This window comes from Cetorhinus maximus, chromosome 9 (genome assembly GCF_964194155.1).
Source record: "Cetorhinus maximus chromosome 9, sCetMax3.hap1.1, whole genome shotgun sequence".
Taxonomy (NCBI): Eukaryota; Metazoa; Chordata; class Chondrichthyes; order Lamniformes; family Cetorhinidae; genus Cetorhinus; species Cetorhinus maximus.
Window position 1 is genome coordinate 30,544,798 of NC_135887.1, and position 21,799 is coordinate 30,566,596.

The 21,799-nt window shown below is 45.9% G+C and overlaps 1 protein-coding gene across 5 annotated transcripts; it reads left to right on the forward strand.

Annotated features, from left to right (window-relative positions):
• The first annotated feature begins 608 nt into the window (after positions 1–608).
• On the forward strand, positions 609–21,582 carry rad51d (RAD51 paralog D). 5 transcript variants are annotated; one of them, XM_078548449.1, is made up of 11 exons: positions 696–990; positions 1,835–1,896; positions 2,638–2,756; positions 7,551–7,632; positions 11,463–11,597; positions 11,833–11,928; positions 12,177–12,267; positions 16,279–16,349; positions 18,047–18,211; positions 20,136–20,258; positions 21,453–21,582. In XM_078548449.1, exons 1-10 carry the CDS (start codon positions 909–911, stop codon positions 20,235–20,237), a joined length of 1,005 nt encoding a protein of 334 aa, XP_078404575.1. In that variant the 5' UTR covers positions 696–908; the 3' UTR covers positions 20,238–20,258; positions 21,453–21,582. The 5 variants fall into 5 exon arrangements, 4 of the variants coding, with proteins under 4 accessions (XP_078404576.1, XP_078404574.1, XP_078404575.1 ...); XM_078548450.1 differs by lacking the exons at positions 696–990; positions 21,453–21,582 and adding an exon at positions 609–666 and having other exon boundaries at positions 20,136–20,267; XM_078548448.1 differs by lacking the exon at positions 21,453–21,582 and having other exon boundaries at positions 665–990; positions 20,136–20,267.
• The last annotated feature ends 217 nt before the right edge of the window (positions 21,583–21,799 follow it).

The window sequence follows — 21,799 nt, forward strand, 5'->3', positions numbered from 1 at the left end:
AAATAAATCGCTAAGGTGTCACGAGCAGGGGATATAAGCAGGAAATCCAGTAGTGGAATAGCCATGAATGCCCATGATGGTTAATCAGGATTTTCAATGATTTGTGTGAATGGCAGCTTCAATCAGAAAGTCTAACTGTAAGTGTAATAGGCCAGTATTTGGTAGGGTAAGAGTCATCAGTTTTTTAAGGAACATAATGAATATGAACAAATTTTCCGAATGACGACTGGGAATCAGCAGAGCGCATGGGATAGCGCAGGAGATGGACATATTTGGGTGCATAGTATGAAGATTACAGGAAGGATACAATCAGAACAAGCAACTCATTAGAATCTGTAGGATGGAAGATCTGACAGCATTAAAAATTGACCCCCTTCATAGTGCTAGAATGGATTATTGGGGTGGATTTTTAATGTGGAAACAAGAGTCCAAAAGGCAATACGCGTTTAAAAAATGTCAACTTTCTAGAAAAGACAGCAACTGAATTGTTGACAAAAGCAGAAATAAGGATTTACAAAAGTTGTGAGAGTGACTTTATGGAGCAGGGAGTCAGAGAGGGAAATCAATTACTGTAGCCAGTTAGCGCCTATATTTCATTTCCAACTTATTTGATTATTTACGGTCGGTGAATCTTTTTGAAAGTCCGGATTATACGAGTATTTACGGGTTGGTCCAATTTTTCTTTCACCAAGCTCGATGACATCACGAGGTTCTGGAACGCTGTGACTGTAAATTCGATTGTGTCCGTTTCTGGCGGGAAAATGTAACGAGTGGAGGAGTTCCCATCAGAAAGAGAGGAGGAAGCAAGTGTCCCAGTGGGGCAGTGTCAGCCTGACTGCCGGGACTTGGGGCTGAGCTGGCCGCAAACACTGTGTATATAGAAGTCTATTCATGCCCCTCACCCCGCCATGGTGTTCCTCCGGGAGGGGATATGTCCCGGAGCCACCGCCCAGCTCATTCAGGCGTTAAAAGACCAGAACGTAGTAACAGGTAGGGAGGGAGCGACCCCATATGTTACCCCTCTCCCTGATGGGTATACTCACAAAGGAAGACTTACATGTATGTACTGCCTCTTTCCGGCTCGTTTAAGTGTAGTCACTGGTGAATGCTGCACGCAGTCTTTTTTTTAAACAGGAGGCCTGTCACCAGTCCCAGCAAAAGTAACTTCCCATGCAAGCTGAATCCCGCCAGCCTTAAGTTTGCTGCAATTCAATTGGTGATAACAGTAACTATCATGCGATTGGACTATAGCTCCCAGTTTTTTTCCCTGTTTCCTGGATATCACTAAGGCAGCAACCCAGGAGAAAAATCATGGAGGCATTATTTATTTCTCTTTCAACACTTCTGTTTCTTTGTGAGAAAAGGCTGTTTGATATGAGGTGGGGTGCTTGAAACCAGGATGTAATGAAAACCTCCAGCAATATGCCTAACCCCCCCAGAGTTGGCAAGCTACCTCTCAATGGTTAACGTTGTAATATTCATCTGCTGGTTGACCCCCAAGTAGCAAGTGTCTTGGACTAAAGATACAGTATAAATGTTAGCACTGTTTACATCTGGGATTTGGTTTCCAATCCTGGTGTAAAAAGTTTCCCCTCTCTGCTAGTTCCAAGGACTTGAACTGAGTTTTAAGAATGTCAATCTTGGTTGTATTGGACATGGGCCTGTGAGATTGCATCACTGCCCCTGGTACCACACAAGTGGGTAGTGCTCATGCTGATAGCTGGCAAGAATGGCGGGTTAGCTAAATGAAGGTGTCACACCAGGGCTTCCCAGTTTGGGGTTAACGATGTGGTACTGTCTAATCCAGTTTCATGCACTCTTCCATCTTTTTCAGTGATGCACTTGGTGTCTGCAGATTTTGAAGACCTGGCACAGAAATGTTCTGTTTCCTACAAGGTAATGAGGGTACCAGCTCTTCAGCAGTCACTCTAAAGACACTCCATTTACTGTTCAAGATCTTGTGTTAAACTGTTGTTGCTGAAGATCAAAAGGAATTATCAGCCAGAGTTAATGAATGGTGCAGTCAGTTTGGAGCAGCCCTGTTTCAAGCTGCCGTTTTTAAAAAATGTATTCTTTGGCAGTGGGCATCTCTGGCAAGGTCAGCATTTATTCCCCGCCGTTAGTTACCCTTTGTTGACTTGATACAACTGAATGGATTTAAGACCAGTTCAGAGTCCAAGTAAGAGTTATCCACATTGGTGTGGGACTAGAGTCACGTATAGGGTGTGGGCAGCAGGTTTCCTTCCCTAAAGAATGCCAGTGGCTCAGTGTCACGTTCTGTTTTATAATGCTCCTGTGAAGTGCCTTGGGACATTTCATTATGTTAAAGGCACCATGTAAATATAAGTTAAAAGCACAATACTGCGGATGCTGGAGGTGGCATCAGGCTGGAGTTGGCGCAACTGGCGGAGGATGATCATTCGCATGTGGAGGCTGGTGGGCTGGTATAAGTTGTTATGGTAATAGTTACGTTTTTAATAATTTCGCAGCCCCGGGGTCACTTTTACAGACACCAGGCTTAAACTGAAGTCAAATTCTCAAACTGCCAAGCTGGGAATTTGAATCTGGATTATTAGGTTGCTGGGTTTCAGTGTAGCATCTGAATATCTGGTGGTTAACGCTGGTATCTTTCCTCAGACACTGGTCGCTGTGAGGCGTGTGCTACTTGCCCAGTATTCCCCATTCCCTTCCAATGGTGCTGATCTCTACGAGGAACTTCTAGGTTCCACGGCCATCTTGTCGACGGGAAACCAGAAGTAGGTACTGCCTGATACACAGCTCAGCTTTCCTTTAAGGTGTATGTTAGAAACAGGAGCAGGCCATTCAGCTCCTCGAGCCTGTTCTGTCAATCAACTCCATTTACCTGCCTTTGCTCCATACCCCTTGACATCCTTGCGTAACCAAGGACTATCAGTCTCAGTCGTGAAATTTTCAATTGTCCCAAGAATCTCTCGCTCTGGGAATAAATCATCCCAATTTCGCTCCTGCATCGCCTTAATCCAATTTTAATATTATGTGCTTCTTTTCTGGATTCCACCACCAGAAGCAACCTCTTTCCTGCAAATATCCCATCAAACTCTTAATTATGTTAAACAACCTCAGTTATGTCACCCCCGCCCCTTCTAAATTCAGGGGATATCGGCTAAGTTTATGCAACCTGTCATCATAATTTAACCCCTTAAGACCCAGTTTCATTTATGGTGAACCTGTGCCATGCCCTTTCTTGTTTTCCCTGGTTCTCATTCACACACAGGCAGGACATTTCAGGAGGAACTGAGGATAAATAACATACAGAGAGTCTGAGGTTTACCTTACTAATACGCAAGTGCCCTGTGGCCTTCTTGCATTGCTTGTAGCTTTCCTGGATTTTGTAAGGATATCATGAAACGATGAAAACCGACTAATAGGTTTTAGATGACAAAAGAAACCTTTTAACTTGTGTAGAAGTATAACTGGGCCAATGGCCCGTGTGGATCTGAGGCCAGCAGGGATTGGTGTAGAATGCAGGCTCACCAAAACCCAGTAACAGGTTATTTAGTGTTCTCTATTTATTCTTTACCATCCTGTGTGTCCTGTATTTATTCCCATTAACAGGCTGCTTTGCACTATATTCGTTCTCCAATAACAGGCTGCTTGTGCCCTATATTCATTCCCCATTAACAGAGTACCTCTCCTACCTGGTTCGGTACATTATGATAGCTGGAGTAAACACTGACTTGAATCATGAACATATGAACATACATATGAACAAGGAGCAGGAGTAGGCCATTCAGCCCCTCGAGCCTACTCCACTGTTTAATAAGTTCATGGCTGATCTGATGGTAACTTCAAATCTGCATCCCCTCTACCCCCAATAACCTATCATCCCCTTGCTTACCAATAATCTATCCACCTGTGCCTTAAAAATACTCTGCTTCCTCCGCCTTTTCAGGAAGAGAGTTCCAAAGACACTCAACCCTCTGAGAGAAAACATTTCGCCTCATCTTCGTTTTAAATGGGCAACCCGTTAATTTTAAACAGTGACCCCTAGTTCTTGATTCTCCTACAACAAGAAACATTCTCTCCACATCCACCCCGTCAAGACCTCTCAGGATCTCATATGTTTCAATCAAGTTGCCTCTTATTCCTCTAAACTCCAGCTGATGCAAACCTAGCCTGTCCAAACTTTCCTCATAAGACATCTCTCCCATTCCAGATGTTAGTCTGGTAAACTTTCTCTGAACTGCTTCTAACGCATTTACATGCTTCTTTAAATAAGAGCAATAGTGTACAGCGTACTCCAGATGTGGTCTCACTAGTGCCCAGTATAACTGAAGCAAACCTCCCTACTTTTGTATTCAATTCCCCTCGCAATAAATGATAACATTCTACTATCTTACCTACTTGTTCCTTAAGGTTTCACTGTCTGTCTCTGCAGATATAAATGCATTATCTATTTGCAACTCCTTCTGTGACTCTGCCTTTTAATTTTGTTTCAGCTATGTGATGTGAAGCCTAGATGGTTTGTTTACATTTTCATATGATTTGTATATATCTGCCATTTTGTTTCAATCACTGTAATCTATAGCTGACATTGGAAAGAGACCAGGAGTGGACAGCAGGAACAGTGTGCCCTGTGCAGCTCTTTTCGGGTTTACTTGGTTTGAATCTTGGAAGACAGATTCCCTGAGCCAGATTCCTAAAAATAGCGCACATCAGATGACACCAAAAATGCCTGTCTAATCAGAGCACAAATAAGAACAGCGGATCTAGATTTAGCAGTGCGAATGGGGGAGCTGGATTTAGCAGTGTGAACGGGGGAGCTGGATTTAGCAGTGCGAACGGGGGAGCTGGATTTAGCAGTGCGAACGGGGGAGCTGGATTTAGCTGTGCGAACAGGGGAGCTGGATTTAGCTGTGTGAACGGGGGAGCTGGATTTAGCAGTATGAACGGGGGAGCTGGATTTAGCTGTGCGAACGGGGGAGCTGGATTTAGCTGTGTGAACGGGGGAGCTGGATTTAGCTGTGTGAACGGGGCAGCTGGATTTAGCTGTGTGAACGGGGGAGCTGGATTTAACAGAGTGAACTGGGGAGCTGGATTTAGCAGAGTGAACGGGGGAGCTGGATTTAGCAGAGTGAACGGGGGAGCTGGATTTAGCTGTGTGAACAGGGCAGCTGGATTTAGCAGAGTGAACTGGGGAGCTGGATTTAGCAGAGTGAACTGGGGAGCTGGATTTAGCAGAGTGAACGGGGGAGCTGGATTTAGCAGAGGGAACAGGGGATCTGGATTTAGCAGAGTAAACAGGGGAGCTGGATTTAGCAGAGTGAACGGGAGAGCTGGATTTAGCAGTGTGAACGGGGGAGCTGGATTTAGCAGAGGGAACAGGGGAGCTGGATTTAGCAGTGTGAACGGGGCAGCTGGATTTAGCAATGTTAACAGGAGAGCTGGATTTAGCAGTGTGAATGGGGGAGCTGGATTTAGCAGAGTGAATGGGGCAGCTGGATTTAGCTGTGTGAATGGGGGAGCTGGATTTAGCTGTGTGAACGGGGGAGCTGGATTTAGCTGTGTGAACGGGGGAGCTGGATTTAGCTGTGTGAACGGGGCAGCTGGATTTAGCTGTGTGAACGGGGGAGCTGGATTTAGCTGTGTGAACAGGGGAGCTGGATTTAGCTGTGTGAACAGGGGAGCTGGATTTAGCTGTGTGAACAGGGGAGCTGGATTTAGCTGTGTGAACAGGGGAGCTGGATTTAGCTGTGTGAACAGGGGAGCTGGATTTAGCTGTGTGAACGGGGCAGCTGGATTTAGCAGTGTGAACAGGGGAGCTGGATTTAGCAGTGTGAACAGGGGAGCTGGATTTAGCTGTGTGAACGGGGGAGCTGGATTTAGCAGTGTGAACGGGGGAGCTGGATTTAGCTGTGTGAACAGGGGAGCTGGATTTAGCTGTGTGAACGGGGGAGCTGGATTTAGCTGTGTGAATGGGGGGAGCTGGATTTAGCAGAATGAACGGGGGAGCTGGATTTAGCAGAGTGAATGGGGGGAGCTGGATTTAGCAGTGTGAATGGGGGGAGCTGGATTTAGCTGTGTGAATGGGGGGAGCTGGATTTAGCAGAATGAACAGGGGAGCTGGATTTAGCTGTGTGAATGGGGGGAGCTGGATTTAGCAGAATGAACAGGGGAGCTGGATTTAGCTGTGTGAATGGGGGGAGCTGGATTTAGCTGTGTGAATGGGGGGAGCTGGATTTAGCAGAATGAACGGGGGAGCTGGATTTAGCAGAATGAACGGGGGAGCTGGATTTAGCAGTGTGAACGGGGGAGCTGGATTTAGCTGTGTGAACGGGGGAGCTGGATTTAGCAGAGTGAACGGGGGAGCTGGATTTATCAGTGTGAACGGGGCAGCAGGATTTAGCAGTGTGAACAGCGAATCTGGATTTAGCTGTGTGAACGGGGCAGCTGGATTTAGCAGAATGAACGGGGGAGCTGGATTTAGCAGTGTGAACGGGGGAGCTGGATTTAGCAGTGTGAACAGGGCAGCTGGATTTAGCAGTGTGAATGGGGGGAGCTGGATTTAGCAGTGTGAACGGGGCAGCTGGATTTAGCAGTGTGAACGGGGCAGCTGGATTTAGCTGTGTGAACAGGGGAGCTGGATTTAGCAGAGTGAACGGGGCAGCTGGATTTAGCAGAGTGAACAGGGCAGCTGGATTTAGCTGTGCGAACGGGGGAGCTGGATTTAGCTGTGTGAACCGTGGATCTGGATTTAGCTGTGTGAACGGGGCAGCTGGATTTAGCAGTGTGAACCGTGGATCTGGATTTAGCAGTGTGAACGGGGCAGCTGGATTTAGCAGTGTGAACGGGGCAGCTGGATTTAGCAGTGTGAACGGGGCAGCTGGATTTAGCAGTGTGAACGGGGCAGCTGGATTTAGCAGTGTGAACCGTGGATCTGGATTTAGCTGTGTGAACAGGGGAACTGGATTTAGCAGTGTGAACAGGGGAACTGGATTTAGCAGTGTGAACAGGGCAGCTGGATTTAGCAGAGTGAACAGGGGAACTGGATTTAGCAGTGTGAACAGGGCAGCTGGATTTAGCAGAGTGAACAGGGCAGCTGGATTTAGCAGAGTGAACAGGGGAACTGGATTTAGCAGAGTGAACGGGGGAGCTGGATTTAGCAGAGTGAACAGGGGAACTGGATTTAGCAGTGTGAACAGGGCAGCTGGATTTAGCAGAGTGAACAGGGGAACTGGATTTAGCAGTGTGAACAGAGCAGCTGGATTTAGCAGAGTGAACGGGGGAGCTGGATTTAGCAGAGTGAACAGGGGAACTGGATTTAGCAGTGAGTACAGGGAGCTGGATGACAGCTACTGGTCTCCTGTTTCCCGTCCCAGTGCCAATCTAGAAGTAGGTAATAAATGTTATTAAGTTGAGGGAGACCATTCTGCCCATTGATCTTGAATAATGTTCTTACTCCATTACTTTCTATTGCTGAAACCATGAGGAGTTTGGGCTTGGACTCCCTCTGACCGTGGCTTCCAGTTTTTTAAATGTTATTGTGGCTTTGATTCCTGTGGTCTCTGCAGATTGGACTCGTTGCTGGACTCGGGCCTTTACACTGGAGAGCTGACAGAGTTTGTTGGAGCGCCAGGCACTGGGAAGACACAGGTGAGAACCATTCAACCTTTGACAGGAAAGATGATTTAAACGCAACTGATATTTTACTGTCCTTACAGATTATCTGGGTTAAAATTATACTTATCCATTAACAATTTCATTCCTCACACCACTTCCTCACCGTGTTCATGGACTGATTGCCAGAAACAGGTCTTCTGGATTGCTGATCTTAGTGAGTCACAGGCATTTTGCATTTAGCCAAGGCTTCCCATGACTGGCATTGAGGAACCATTGGCATAAACACCAATACCACAATTCCCACATGGACTGCAGCGCTTCAAGAAAGCAGCTCCACGCCACCTTCTCAGGGGCAATTAGGGATGGGCAACTAATGCTGGCCTAGCCAGTGACGCCAATATCCAGTGAGGGAGTAAAGAATTAAGCACTCATTCTTTCCCAGAACTTCAAAACTGCCTTATGATTCACCTCCCTCAGTCTCTGTTTACGCTTACAATCTACAGACTTTTAAAATCCAAACTTGATACCACCCATCATTGGTTGGCTCATCCTCTCCTACACTATTTATCCTTGGCCGAGCCCTACACTTGGAGCCTTGGTTGCTCACTTACCAAGAATATGGGCAACACACCTCAGGAAGGATACATTGGCCTGTGAGTGCATGTAGTAGAGATTCACTAGAATGATACCAGGATTAGAGGATTAAATTATGAGGGCATGTCCCATAGACTTGGCTTGTATTACCTTTATTATAGAAGGATGATCTGATTGAGGTGATTAAAATGTTTAAACCAAGGGTAGATGCAGAGAAACTATTCCCTCTGATGGGAGAATCAGAGGAAAAGGGAAGATAATCTTAGGTAATCTTAGAATTAGAGCTCAGCCATTCAGGACCGAAACCAAGAAACACTTTTTCACGCAAAGGGTAGTGGAAATCCAGAACTCCCTTTGCCCAAAAGGCTGTAGATGCTGGAACAATTGAAGCTTTCAAGACTGAGATCAGTAGATTTTTATTGGGAAAATTATCTTGGGATAAGGAGTTGAAGTATAGATCAGCCATGATCTCATTGAAAAGCGGAGCAGGCTCAAGGAACGTACGAACATGAAGCAGGAGTAGGCCACTCGGCCCTTCAAGCCTGCTCCACCATTCAGTAAGACCATGACTGAACTGATTGTAACCCCCTGCCTATCCCTGATAATTCACCCTCTTATTAATCCAGAATCTATCTAGCTCTGCCTCACAAATATTATACAAACATACCAGCTAGAAGCAGGAAGGAGTTGAATGGCTTCCTCTCCCTTTGACCGAGGCCTTTTAAATGCTCATCCTCAGACTTGGGGCAGACATTCAAACTCCGACAGGGGTGGGTGTGAAGGTAGGCAGGGTTTATAGAATTGGGCGTAATGCCATGAATACTGTTCCTGGTGCCTATCCCCCACCCCTGCTGCAATATGACATGAATATTACCAATTATTGGCCACTCTTCCCCCACCCCACCCCCGCCGTGTTGGGTGGAGGTCAACGCCATATGGGAAGCACAGCAACTCTCACTGCTCGGGCTGCTGATGGGCAAGGGGAGGGGTACCTCCTTTCGGGGACTCTAGGCCCATCAGAGACCAACCCCACCCTCCCAACAGACTTCTATCCTCCCCATTTGCCCAGCCTGCCAACCCTGCTGTCTCAACCCCCTTACCAGGCCCCCTGAACCCCCCCCCCTCCGCCGGGGTTAATTTGACTCCCCATCCAGCTCTATTGAAGATCGCTGTCAGGGACTGGCTGCAGCCCCAGCCGTGGCCGCCGCTCTCAATGGTGCTTCTGGGACCAAAGAGCTGCCAGCCATTTAATTGGCCAGCGGCTCTCAGAGGCGGGACTTCCTCCCCAGATGGGGATGGAAGTGTCGCCTGACCCAATTCACACCCTACCGAACGTTAAATGGCTGTGGGGCAACCACTAGAGAGGGGGATGAAGTTGTCCTGAAGTTTACACCGAGGTCTGAAGGGACCCCTGGCGCAATCTAAAATTCTCCTGAGTTTCATCGTACCTACATCAATGGGCAGGGAGTGAGTGTGTGTTTCCATGGTGTGGTAATCTGATGTGTAATATACCTTTAAGAAGAATGTTATGATGGAAGATCACATGATCTTAGTATCCAGTAGCAGAGTAGTGCGGGCTACCTTAGTAGTCAGTAGTTTAGAGTTAGAGTCTGTAATGTGGAGACAGGGTTTGAATTGTAAGCACATGAGTGTAGCTGCTGAGTTCCTTTGTAACTAAATAGAGTGTTTTCTACATAAGAACTGTCTGCTGACCTACTCTGTCTATGGTACCAACTCAGCCATCCCAAGTGTGCAACTCGGATCCATTAATCCAAATAAGCTAGTGGCCAGGATCCAACAAACTGGCGACGAGGAAAAAGCCAGGAAGGAAATCAAGTGAACCGAAATCGGACCGTACCTCGCACGGTAATTTCAAGTAGAATTTCCGTCCTGATCGTCGCAGCAGTCCCCTCGAAGCGTGCCACGTTCTTGGAAGGGTTGATTCTTTTGACCCAACCGTGGACGATTGGTCTCATTATGTTGAACGCCTCGCATTCTTTTTCCAAGCTACCCACAATTGTGGGGGAGAAGAGGCGAGCTCTCATCCACATGTGGGAGTGAGACCTACGGATTGATTCGAAGTTTGTCGGCACCCAGTGCCCCGGATTGGAAAAGTTTTAATGACTTGGTGAACCTTGTGAAGAGTCATTACCTTTCCCAAGCCCTCAGTAACGATGCAATGGTTCAAATTTAACCACAAGAAATCGAGCCCCTGGGGAGACAGTTGCTTGTTATGTGACAAGCCTGAAACACTTAGCCGAATATTGTGAGTCTGGTACATCTATAAATGATATGCTTAGAGATCATTTGGTGTGCAGTATAAATGTAGGTATGATTCAAAAGAGATTACTGTCTGAAACAAATTTGGATTTTCAGAAGGCGCTAGAGATAGCACTGACCATGGAAAGCGCAGTGAGGGACACGAAAGCCATAGAGGGAGTGCAAAATGGCGTCATCCTCCACATTGGGCGGGGAGCCCCAGCCAAAAAGGGCGCGAAAATGCACAGCTCTGATGAGAAGCAGGAAGCAGCCACCGCTTGCAGACAAATAAAAAGAAATGACTTAGCAGCGAAAACATAGAATAATGGTAACAGAGGTGGAAGCAGACAACCTTGCAATGAATGGAAGTTTAAAAAATTCAATTGTTTTTACTGTCATCAAAATGGACACCTCATGAGGCATTGCAAGGATAGAATCAGGCAGACTTTCAATCAAAAGAAACAAAACCCCGTGAGATCCATAACGTAGAAGAGCCTGAAGTTACAGATTCAGATATTTATTCATTGTATAATCTAAAGGTAGGAAGAACTGAACCAGTCAATGTAACAGTGAGAGTGAATGGTAGATGTATCAGAATGGACAGAGGAGCTTCCACTACTGTGATAGGTGAGCACACCTTCAAATACCCGAATTATGGAAAATGTAAATTAGATTTGGAAAAAAACAGATGCCAAATTGATAACTTACACGGAAGAAGACATCAAAATCAAGGGTATAAGCAGGGTTATTGTACAGTACGGAAGTCAATCAGTAAAATTACCCTCGATGGTGGTAGCAGGTGAGGGGCCAAGCCTCCATGGCCAAAACTGGCTGAAAAAAATTAAAATGGATTGGGCTCAGATCTTCCAGCTTAGAGCCAGTGGGCTACCTGAACAACTACAAAAATACACCTCAGTTTTACAAGATGTACTCGGGAAGATCCAGGAGCTACAAGCAAAAGTTCATGTGGATCCACATAGTTTAACCTCTCTTATTCCTTCCTGTTAAAGGTGTGCCTCAGTTTAGCAGTGAACATATCGTGTGGGCTGAAGCAGAAAGTCCTCTACATTGATTCGACTGGGGGACTGACTGCCTCTCGTCTCCTGCATCTGATTCAAAACCAGGTTGACGGCATGGAAGGACAGGTACGAGTAGGTTCAGCTCGCACTCTGTTACTCTCTCGCTTACCTCTATATTCCCTTATCTTCAAAAAAAAATGACGGTTTAAAAATTGACTGCATAAAACTTTGGGGTACATCCAGAGACATGATAGGTGCTAGATAAATGCAAAGCTCTCTTTGTTTTCTCTTTCCTCCTTGCTACCCTCTCTCCTTAATCACATCCCCTCTTTATCTCTTTCCCCCCTGCTATATTTTGCAGAGTGAAGCTCTCCAGAGGATAGAGGTGGTGCGTGTGTTTGAAGTGTACCGATTGCTGGACGTACTGCAGGACCTCAGGATGAGCTTCACACGCCAGGTAGGAAGTGTCAGAGGCAGGTAGGGAGAGGGAGTGGAGTGAGGGGAGGGTGCAGATTAGGAATATCAGGGTACTGAAGTACACACACCTATTCGTCACCTTCCCTAGTCTCTTACACGAGGCCTGTTCCCCACCCCATTCACCCGAACATGATGGTTCCACTCGAGATTCCATGCCTCCCACCTCAATGATGCCGTTTCATTGTGTGATGGTGATTTTATTGCTGACAGGTTTTACTGCTTCCACAGGTGTCAGGCGCTCGCAGTTCAGTAAAAGCTGTTGTGATCGATTCTGTCTCCGCTGTACTCTCCTCCATTTTGGGCGGTCACCAGCTGGAAGGTGAGATATTGTGTGAAAGGCTCCGTTCAAGTGGGCTGGTTCTATCCAGCTTCATTGGATTAAATGTAACGAATGAGGGGCCACTGTGCTGGGAAACCAGGTTGCAGATCTGTCTCTGCAGCTCCCCTCCTACAGTGAACTGACTGTCTCAGCTGCGCCACTAGAGGGCAGGATATACGAACATAAGAATTAGGAGTAGGCCATTCGGCCTCAAGCCTGCTCCGCCATTCAATAAGATCATGGCTGATCTGAATGTAACCTCAACCCCGTGTTCCTGCCTATCCCCAATAGCCTTTCACCCCCTTGTTAATCAAGAATCTACCTAGCTCTGCCTTAAAAATATTCAAAGACTCTGCTTCCACTGCCTTTTGAGGAAGAGCATTCCAAAGACTCACTACCCTCTGAGAGAAAAAATTTCTCCTCATCTCTGTCTTAAATGAGCAACCTCTTATTTTTAAACAGTGACCCCTAGTTCTGGATTCTCCCACAAGAGGAAAAATCCTCTTCAGATCCATCCTGTCAAGACCCCTTTAGGATCTTAAAGGTTTCAATTAAGTTGCCTCTTACTCTTCTAAATTCCAGTGGCTCCTAGCCTAACCTGTCCAGCCTTTCCTCATAAAACCACCTGCCCATTCCTGGTGTTAGTCTCGTAAACCTTCTCTGAACTGCTTCTAACACATTTACACCCTTCTTTAAATGAGGAGACCAATACTGTACACAATACTCCAGATGTGGTCTCACCTGTGCGCTGTACAACTTAAGCATAACCTCCCTACTTTTGTAATCAATTCCCCTCACAATAAATGGTAACACTCTTTTAGCTTTCCTAATTACTTACTGTACCTGCATATTAACCTTTTGTGATTCTTGCACGCGGACACCCAGATCCCTCTGAATCTCAGAGCTCTGCAATCTCTCACCATTTAGATAATATGTTTCTTTTTTATCCTTCCTGCCAAAATGAACGATTTCACATTTGCCCACATTATTCTCCATTTGCTAGATCTTTGCCCACTCACTTAACCTATCTATGTCACTTTGTAGCCTCCTTACGCCCTCTTCACAATTTACTTTCCTACCTATCTTTGTGTCATCAGCAAATTTAGCAACCATTCCTTCGGTCCCTTGATCCAAGTCATTTATATAAATTGTAAAAAGTTGAGGCCCCAGCACTGATTCCTTTGGCACACCACTCGTCACATCCTGCCAAACAGAAAAAGACACATTTATGCCAACTCTCTGCCTCCTGTTAGCTAGCCAATCTTCTATCCATGCCAATATGTTACCCCCTACACCATGAACTTTTATTTTCCGCAATAACCTTTGACGTGGCACTTCATCCTGCCTTCTAGAAATCTAAGTACAGTACATCTACCGGTTCCCCTTTATCCACAGCACATGTGACTCCTTCAGAGAACTCCAATAAATTGGTTAAGCATGATTTCCCTTTGACAAAACCATGTTGACTCTGCCCGATTGCCTTGAATTTTTCTAAGTGCCCTGCTATAACATATTTAATAATAGCTTCTAACATTTTCCCTATGACAGATGTTAGGCTAACTGGTCTGTAGTTTCCTGCTTTCTGTCTCCCTTTTTGAATAAAGAATACATTTGCTATTGTCCAATATAATGGAACCTTCCCTGAATCTAGGGAATTTTGGAAAATTAAAACCAGTGCATTGACTATCTCACTCGCCACTCTCAAGACCGTAGGACGAGGTCCATCCGGACCTGGGGATTTGTCAGCCCGCAGCTCCAACAATTTGCTCAATACCACTTCCCTGGTGATTGTAATTTTCCCGAGTTCCTCTCTCCCTTCCGTTTCCTGATTTACAACTATTTCCAGGATGTTACCTGTGTCCTGTATAGTGAAGACCGAAGCAAAATACCTGTTTAATTCATCCGCCATCTCCCTACTCTCCATTATCAATTCCCCAGACACACTCTATATAGGACCAATGCTCACATTGTTAGCTCTTATTTAAATATCTATAGAAACTCTTACTATCTGTCTTAACATTACTAGCTAGCTTTCTCTCGCACTCTAATTTTTCCCTCCTTATTAATCTTTTTGTCATTCTTTGCTGTTCTTTATACTCTTTCCAATCTTCTGACTTGCTGCCTATCTTTGTGAATGCACGGAGAGACCCAGCTCCTTGTGTACCAGGACTAAAAAGGTTATAAGAATAGGTTGCATGGACTTGGCTTGTATTCTCTTGAGCATAGAAGATTAAGGGGAGACCTAATTAAGGTGTTTAAGATGATTAAAAGAATCAATAAGGTATAGAGAGAGAGAGAGAGCAATTATTTTCTCTGGTGAGAGTCCAGAACAAAGTGGCATAAGCTTAAAATTAGAGCCAGGCTGAGCAGGGGTGATGTGAGGAAGCATTTCTTCACACAAAGGGCAGTAGAAATCTGGAAAACTCTCCCCCATAAAGCTGTTGACCCAGGTTAATTGAAACTTCCAAACTGAGACAGATAGATTTTTGTTAGTTGGGAGTATCAAAGATATATAACCAAGGCAGGTAACTGGAATCAAGAGACAAATCAGCCTAGATCTAATTGAATAGTTGCTGAAAAGACTCAAGGGGCTAGATGCCCAGTCCTATTCCTAGGTATATAGTGGCTATGTTAAGTGCAACATTGACCTGGGAGGAGATCGGCTATGAATCTCTCCCTATAGAGATGGCAGGCAGAACACAGGGATGCAGGATAGGGACACTATAGCAGCAACTTCAGCTCCCAGGAACTGATTAAAGTGATGAGCTTGGACTTGTTTTCTCCCACGCTGAAGAGGCCTCTGATTTGCAAGACAAAGGGAATAAGTGAGACATGAGTTCCTGTGAGCAACAGCAGGCGGCTGGGAGTGTACAGGCAATGGGATGAGGAGCTAGATCTGTGGTAGGGGTGTCAACCATGCATGATGAGGGAAGGGTTACCAAACCTCCAGGAATTGAAGATTAATTTCCAAGTCAGTCCTGTGAGCAATCCTGGTGAGAAATCATGGGAACATTAAATAAATTGTGCTGTTATTCTTTTCTTAGTTTATAAAATATTGCAGATGGGGTGGGGGAGGGGAAAGACTATCCAATTAACAGTAAAGAATCATCCAATCGGATGATGAGTCTATTTATGTGCTTGTTGCGGGGTGGCAATGCAGTGCCAGGTTGCACCTGTTGGGAGACCAATGGTGAGAGTGTGGCTAGAGGCCATGTGATAATCCAACCAGTGTTGGCAACTCTAGGTATGAGTTATTGGGGATTTACAAAGTGTTGAGGAGGACGGAAGCCTCAGCTGCTTGTGCTGCTCAAGCTGAGGAATGCCGAGCACAGGGACCAGCTGGCTACACGCTTCCTCCATACCCTGGCTGGATAAGCTGGAGAAGATCCAGGTGGAGGGGAATAGTCAAGCCAAGCAGAAGTAATGGGTTAACCGAAGGTGCCAGTCCAGGAAGAGCCTGAAGTTCAATAGGATGGCATACCTCAGTGCAGATAATTAGATTAGCAACCTAGAGCTCATGAGTTAACTCTCACTGAGGCCATTTGGAAAATTGAATTCATTAAGCATGGTAATCCGTGGCTGACACCAGGAAAATGACTCGTATAAACTGAATTGCACCAATGTCCTTCAGGGAAAGAAATCTAAGGAACCTCAACTATAATTAATAGGCCCCCCTTATAGTGGGATCCAAAAAGCCTGAAATTCATCTTCCTGGGTTGAGGACTGAGACCCCTGCCCCCTAGATCTCAGATTCAGCCACTCCCCCAGTGGGCAAGTACCCACCAGTGCTTAAGGAATCTTGCACAGAGCTTCCTTTATCCAGACTTTTTGGGAGTAAAACGTTTTATAGAGGTAACCAGATGAAGAGATGAACACCAAACTCCATTTTGCAATGTGAATGCTAAGGATCCCTCATGCCCTACAGTGCTGGCTTTGACTCCCAACACTGAAGCTGAAGTTTAGAGTGGTCAAACTCTTTGCTCCTTGTGTCTTTGGGTTTTATTTTTTTAGGCATGTCTCTCATGATGCAACTTGCGAGGGAATTGAAGACTATGGCCAGAGAGCTGGGCGTCGCTGTAATAGTGAGTACACTATGACCTGTTTACTTCAAAATAAATGGTTGAGTGGGATTTTGATGTAACAGTGAAAAAGCATTATCCAAAACTTTGATTATTGTGGCGCAAAGAGGATTTACCAGAATCGTACCAAAGTTGAGGGACTTCATTTATTTGGAGACACTGGAGGAGATGGGATTGCTCTGCTTAAAGTAGAGAACGTTATGAGGAGATTTAATAGAGGTGACCAAAATCATGAAGGGGTTTGATGGAGTAAACGAGGAGAAACAGTTTTCACTGGAAGATGGGTCAGTGATCAAAGGACAAGGATTTAGAAAAATTGGCAAAAGAACCAGAGGTAAGATGAGAATTGATCTTATGCAGTGAATTATTATGATCTGGAATGGATGATGGAAGCAGATCTTTACTAATTTTCAAGTGAATAAATATCTGTAAGAGAAAATTGGCAGGGCTATGGGGGAAGAGTAGGGGAGTGAGATTAATTGGATAGCTCTTTCAAAGAGCCGGGACTGGTACAATGGGCTGAATGGCCTCCTTCTGTGCTACATTGTCAGGTTGCATATCCAACATCCAGTATTGGATGGGCAGAAAGTTTCTGCAATTAAATATTGAGATGACTGAAGCCATTGTTTTTGGTCCCACTCCAAACTCTGTTCCCTAGCTACCAACTCCACCCTCTCCCCGCCTGAAACTAAACCAGTCTATTCACAGCTTTGGTGTCATATTTGACCCTGAGATGAGCATCTGACAATATATTCACACCATCACTAAGACCATATATTTCCACCTCAGTAACATCACCTGACTGCACCCTTGTCTCAGCTTATCTGCTGCTGAAACCCTAATTCATGCCATTTTTGCCTCTAGACTTGCCCATTCCAAAGTTTTCCTGGCCAGTTTTCCACATTCTACCCCCTGTAAACTCGAGGCCATCCAAACTCTCCTGCCTGTGTCTTAACTTGCGCCAAATCCCGCTCCCCTATCACCCCTGCGCTCGCTGATCTACGTTGGCTCTCAGTCGAGCAACGTCTTGATTTTAAAATTCTCATCCTTGTTTTCAAATCCCTCCATGACCTCGCCCCTCCTCAGCTCTGTTAACTCCTCCAGCTCCACAACACTTCCAGACATCTGCACTCATCTAATTCTGACATTGTGAGCATCCCCAATTTTAATCGCTCCACCACTGGGCTGTGCCTTCAGCTGCCGAGGCCCTAAACTCTGGAATTCCTTCCCTCCACCTCTCTACCTCGCTTTTCTCCTTTAAGATACTCCTTAAAACCTACTTCTTTGACCAAGCATTTGGTCATCTGCCCTAATATCTCCATATGTAGCTGGGTGTCATATTTTGTTTTATACTGTGCCTGTGTAGCGCTAGGGATGTTTTTCATGTTAAAGACGCTGTATAAATATGTTAGTGTTGTGTTCTATGATTACGATTTTTATCCATCTCTGCTCATTTGTGCATTTGTTAAGCTTCCTTCCCTTCCTAAGGCAGTGGTTTTTGCTGGGTTGCTGTTAAAGAGAAAAAAGACTTTAATTTGTATAGCGCCTTTCAGGATCTCTGGACAAGGTGCCTCACGGCCAATGAAGTGTGGTTACTGTTGTAGGAAATATGGCAGCCAATTTTCGCACAGCAAGCTCCCATAACAGCAATGAGATAATGACTGGGTAATCTGTTTTCATTGACTGTTCCCACTTGTCAGGTGACAAACTGTGTCGTCCAGGACACTGGTGGGGGTGTGAAGCCAGCTCTAGGACGCTCGTGGAGTTACGTTCCCAACATCCGCATCCTGCTCCAGCACAGGACAGAAGGAGTGGGTCCACATTCCGTGAAGCGCAGCGCAACTATACTGAAATCATCCCGGCAGGTGGGTGGGTTGTGCTTGCTGTATGGAAAGTCAAAGGTGTGCAGGGTGGGCACCCAAACTCCCATTCCAACTCTGAGCCAGCAGCTTGCAAGATTGGCCCACAAGACATATTATATTGTCTTCTTTCTGTCCCTCTCTTTTTCTTTCTCTTACTCTCTCTCTTGGTCACACTCTTCCTTTCCCACAACCAAAAACTATAGTACTCCTTATTTTTCTGTCACTCCTCCTTTTTACAAGTACCTCCAAGGACCTGTCTGTAACCTGTTCTCCCCCTGCCCATCCCCAAGGCCAGTCTGTAACCTGTTTTTTCCCCGCCCATCCCCAAGGCCAGTCTGTAACCTGTTCTCCCCCCCCCGCCCACCCCCAGGGCCAGTCTGTAACCTGTTCTCCCCCCCCGCCCACCCTCAGGGCCAGTCTGTAACCTGTTCACCCCCGCCCGCCCACCCACCCACCCCCAGGGCCAGTCTGTAACCTGTTCTACCCCCGCCCACCCCCAGGGCCAGTCTGTAACCTGTTCTCCCCCTGCCCACCCCCAGGGCCAGTCTGTAACCTGTCCCCCCCTGCCCACCCCCAGGGCCAGTCTGTAGCCTGTTCACCCCCCCCCCCCCCCCCCCACCCCCAGGGCCAGTCTGTAACCTGCTCTCCCCCCCGTCCATCCCCAGGGGCCAGTCTGTAACCTGTTCTCCCCCCGCCCACCCCCAGGGCCAGTCTGTAACCTGTTCTCCCCCTGCCCACCCCCAGGGCCAGTCTGTAACCTGTTCTCCCCCCGCCCACCCCCAGGGGCCAGTCTGTAACCTGTTCTCCCCCCGCCCACCCCCAGGGCCAGTCTGTAACCTGTTCACCCCCCGCCCACCCCCAGAGCCAGTAAGTAACCTGTTCTCACATAAAACCCATATATTACTACCTCTTGTCAGGCCTGAAGAAGAGTCATACAGACTTGAAACTTTAACTCTGTTTCTCTCTCCACAGATGCATTTTCTATTGTTATTTTATATTGAAACACAAGTTGGGAAAATCACTAACAAATACTGTTCAACTTACTCTCATCAGTCCCCCTTTTCACCCCGTACTGTGGGCCTTTGCCATTAGCTGGGGCATCTCGATTTAAGCAAAAAATTGGGAGCTGGGGCATTATGTGAGAGATAGGATCGCCCCTTAAGGATTGCTCTCTTCACTGAGCAGTTTCATGGGCAGGAAGTGTTTTCTGAAATTCATTTAAACGCTGTTGCCGTCTTTTAAAAGACATGTTTGTTCTACAGAAGATGCTCTGGGGCAGGGAATCTAAAGCAGGTGTTGCAGAGCTTAGAGCCTCCATTCCTGCTCTATGGTGATGCTCAGTACCAACCATGCAGATTTGTAAGATCTACCTCTGTTTCCATAGTGCCAAAACATCTGCCATTTTATTCCCTCCAGTTTTATCTCCTATTCATTTAATCTGGACATGGGCTGTAATGATCACTTTGTTATGTAGGCTTGTATTTATAATAAGGAGAAATGACTTAGAGGGCACTGGGCTACTGATACTACGATGCTCTTAGGGCAGGTAACAACTCCTCTGAAACAAAGATATGCCTGAGGGACTGATGATTCCCTAATAGTGTAACCACAGTTGAGGGAAGTATTGCTTGCTCCTGATAATAGCATGGTCTGGGCACCCACCTTCCCTCGCTATCACTTGTGTGGCCTTGGGTTGCCTCTGCCCAGCACCTTCCATCTTTCCCTGTGGGGAAGGAGGTGCCTCAATGCAGCAGAGCAGTAATTCTCCAGGTGTGAACCCAGTATGTCCCTTCTCCATGATCTACTGTCAATCCCCTTCTCTCGCCTCCATCTCTTAACCGTATCCGACCCCGTCTCCTAACCGTATCCGACCCCGTCTCCTAACCGATTCGAACCCTGATCTTGTGTGTTTTCTTTTTGCCTTCAGCCTACCAAAATAAGCACAGAGTTTGACATCACTTCCTATGGAACACTGAGCAACCAGGCTGCTTCTTCTCAACACCCTGCTGGTGACCTTGGCAGCACCTAATAAAGCCTGGCTGGACTTTCTGTAAATGTGGAGCTGTGTTTAAATGTTTCTATTACAATGATTGCATGAAGAAAAGTTTGATGAAGATGAGGCCATTACCTCCCCTCACCTTTTTGAAGACTGAGAACAGTTGCATGGCTGCCAATTGTCCTTATCTAGTGCCCATTCTTTCTGTTGTGGCTGCAGAGGAGCCAGCCTCCCTCCTTGTTATGAGCAACTGGCCTGTGAGAGCTAGCATTCAGATGTTGTAAATCTCAAGAACCTATATAGTGGTGACCCTCGTGTATCCAGGCGTGACAGCAGTGCACCGTGCAGTTAGGTTTTATTAAAATAATTGTTTTCAGGGCACAGCTTTAAAGACCTTGAGCTCTGGATGCGACTTGCAACTGTAAAAGGTACAGTGTTGTAGTACATTAAACAGTAAATGCATGGTTGTCGTCATGCAGCAACAACAAACAAGTTGCATTTATATATATCACCAGTGTAAGGTTACATTTTATAGCCTGCATACTGTGTCCATAGTCTTGAGAGAGGGAATTGTTGGGTGGTCTTCTCCTGGCACATTATAAGGCAATCAAAACAACCTTGAGCCCACGTGCACTAAAGGGTGCTGTTGACATGCAGTGCTCTTCAGCTACTTTTGAGCACTCAGTCTTTCTCTCCTTGGGAATGGGTGGCCTGGAATGCTGAACAGACCAGCTCTCCTTTAGCTGGGGATGTAGCTACGTTAATGATGCCAGCCAATATGATTGTGATTAAAGAACAATAACCATATAATCTACAGTATATTCTATTCAGGTGGAGCATGATCCCTTAAGGCTACATGGGCATAGTAATATTATCCTGAAATTTGCAGTCCCTGTCTAATACTGTTGCTTCTGTATAATTGAAGTGTAAATACATTTAATTAGTTATGTTAGCCTGTGTGGCTGAGTACTGAATGTGCTTTCCACATTGGAATTGAAAGGAAACCGACTTAAATCCCAATGCTTGGGAAACTGCACTCTGGGTCAATTGTTAGATATCAGGTAGGGCACTGGAGATGTATACTCCCCATCCTACTGCTAAGGGGCTAACAGTGGCTAAAGCTCCAAACTTTGAGTGATCTCATAGTGAGAGATTCTTGCAACAGCCACAAAATGGAGTCTAATCATTTTTTAAAAATTAAAATGTATTAAAATTAAAGTTTAAAAAATGATGTAATTTCATGCACAGGATAGGAAGAGGACATTTTATATGAATAATGATGCAGAAACTTCACTTCATGATGAAGGCCTGCAATTCACCTTCACTGTGATTCTCACGGGTTGTCTCCAGACTTCAGTTGATTGGACAAAGAACAAACTACACACGTGGTGGCACAGTGGCATTGTTACTGAACTAGTATTCCAGAGACCCAGGGTAATGCTCTAGGGACACGGGTTCGAATCCAACCACGGCAAATTTGAATTCAATAAAAATCTGGAATTAAAAGTCTGATGGTGAAACCATTGCTGATTGTTGTAAAAACCTATCTGGCCACTAATGTCCTGTTGCCTTACCTGGTCTGACCTACATGTGAC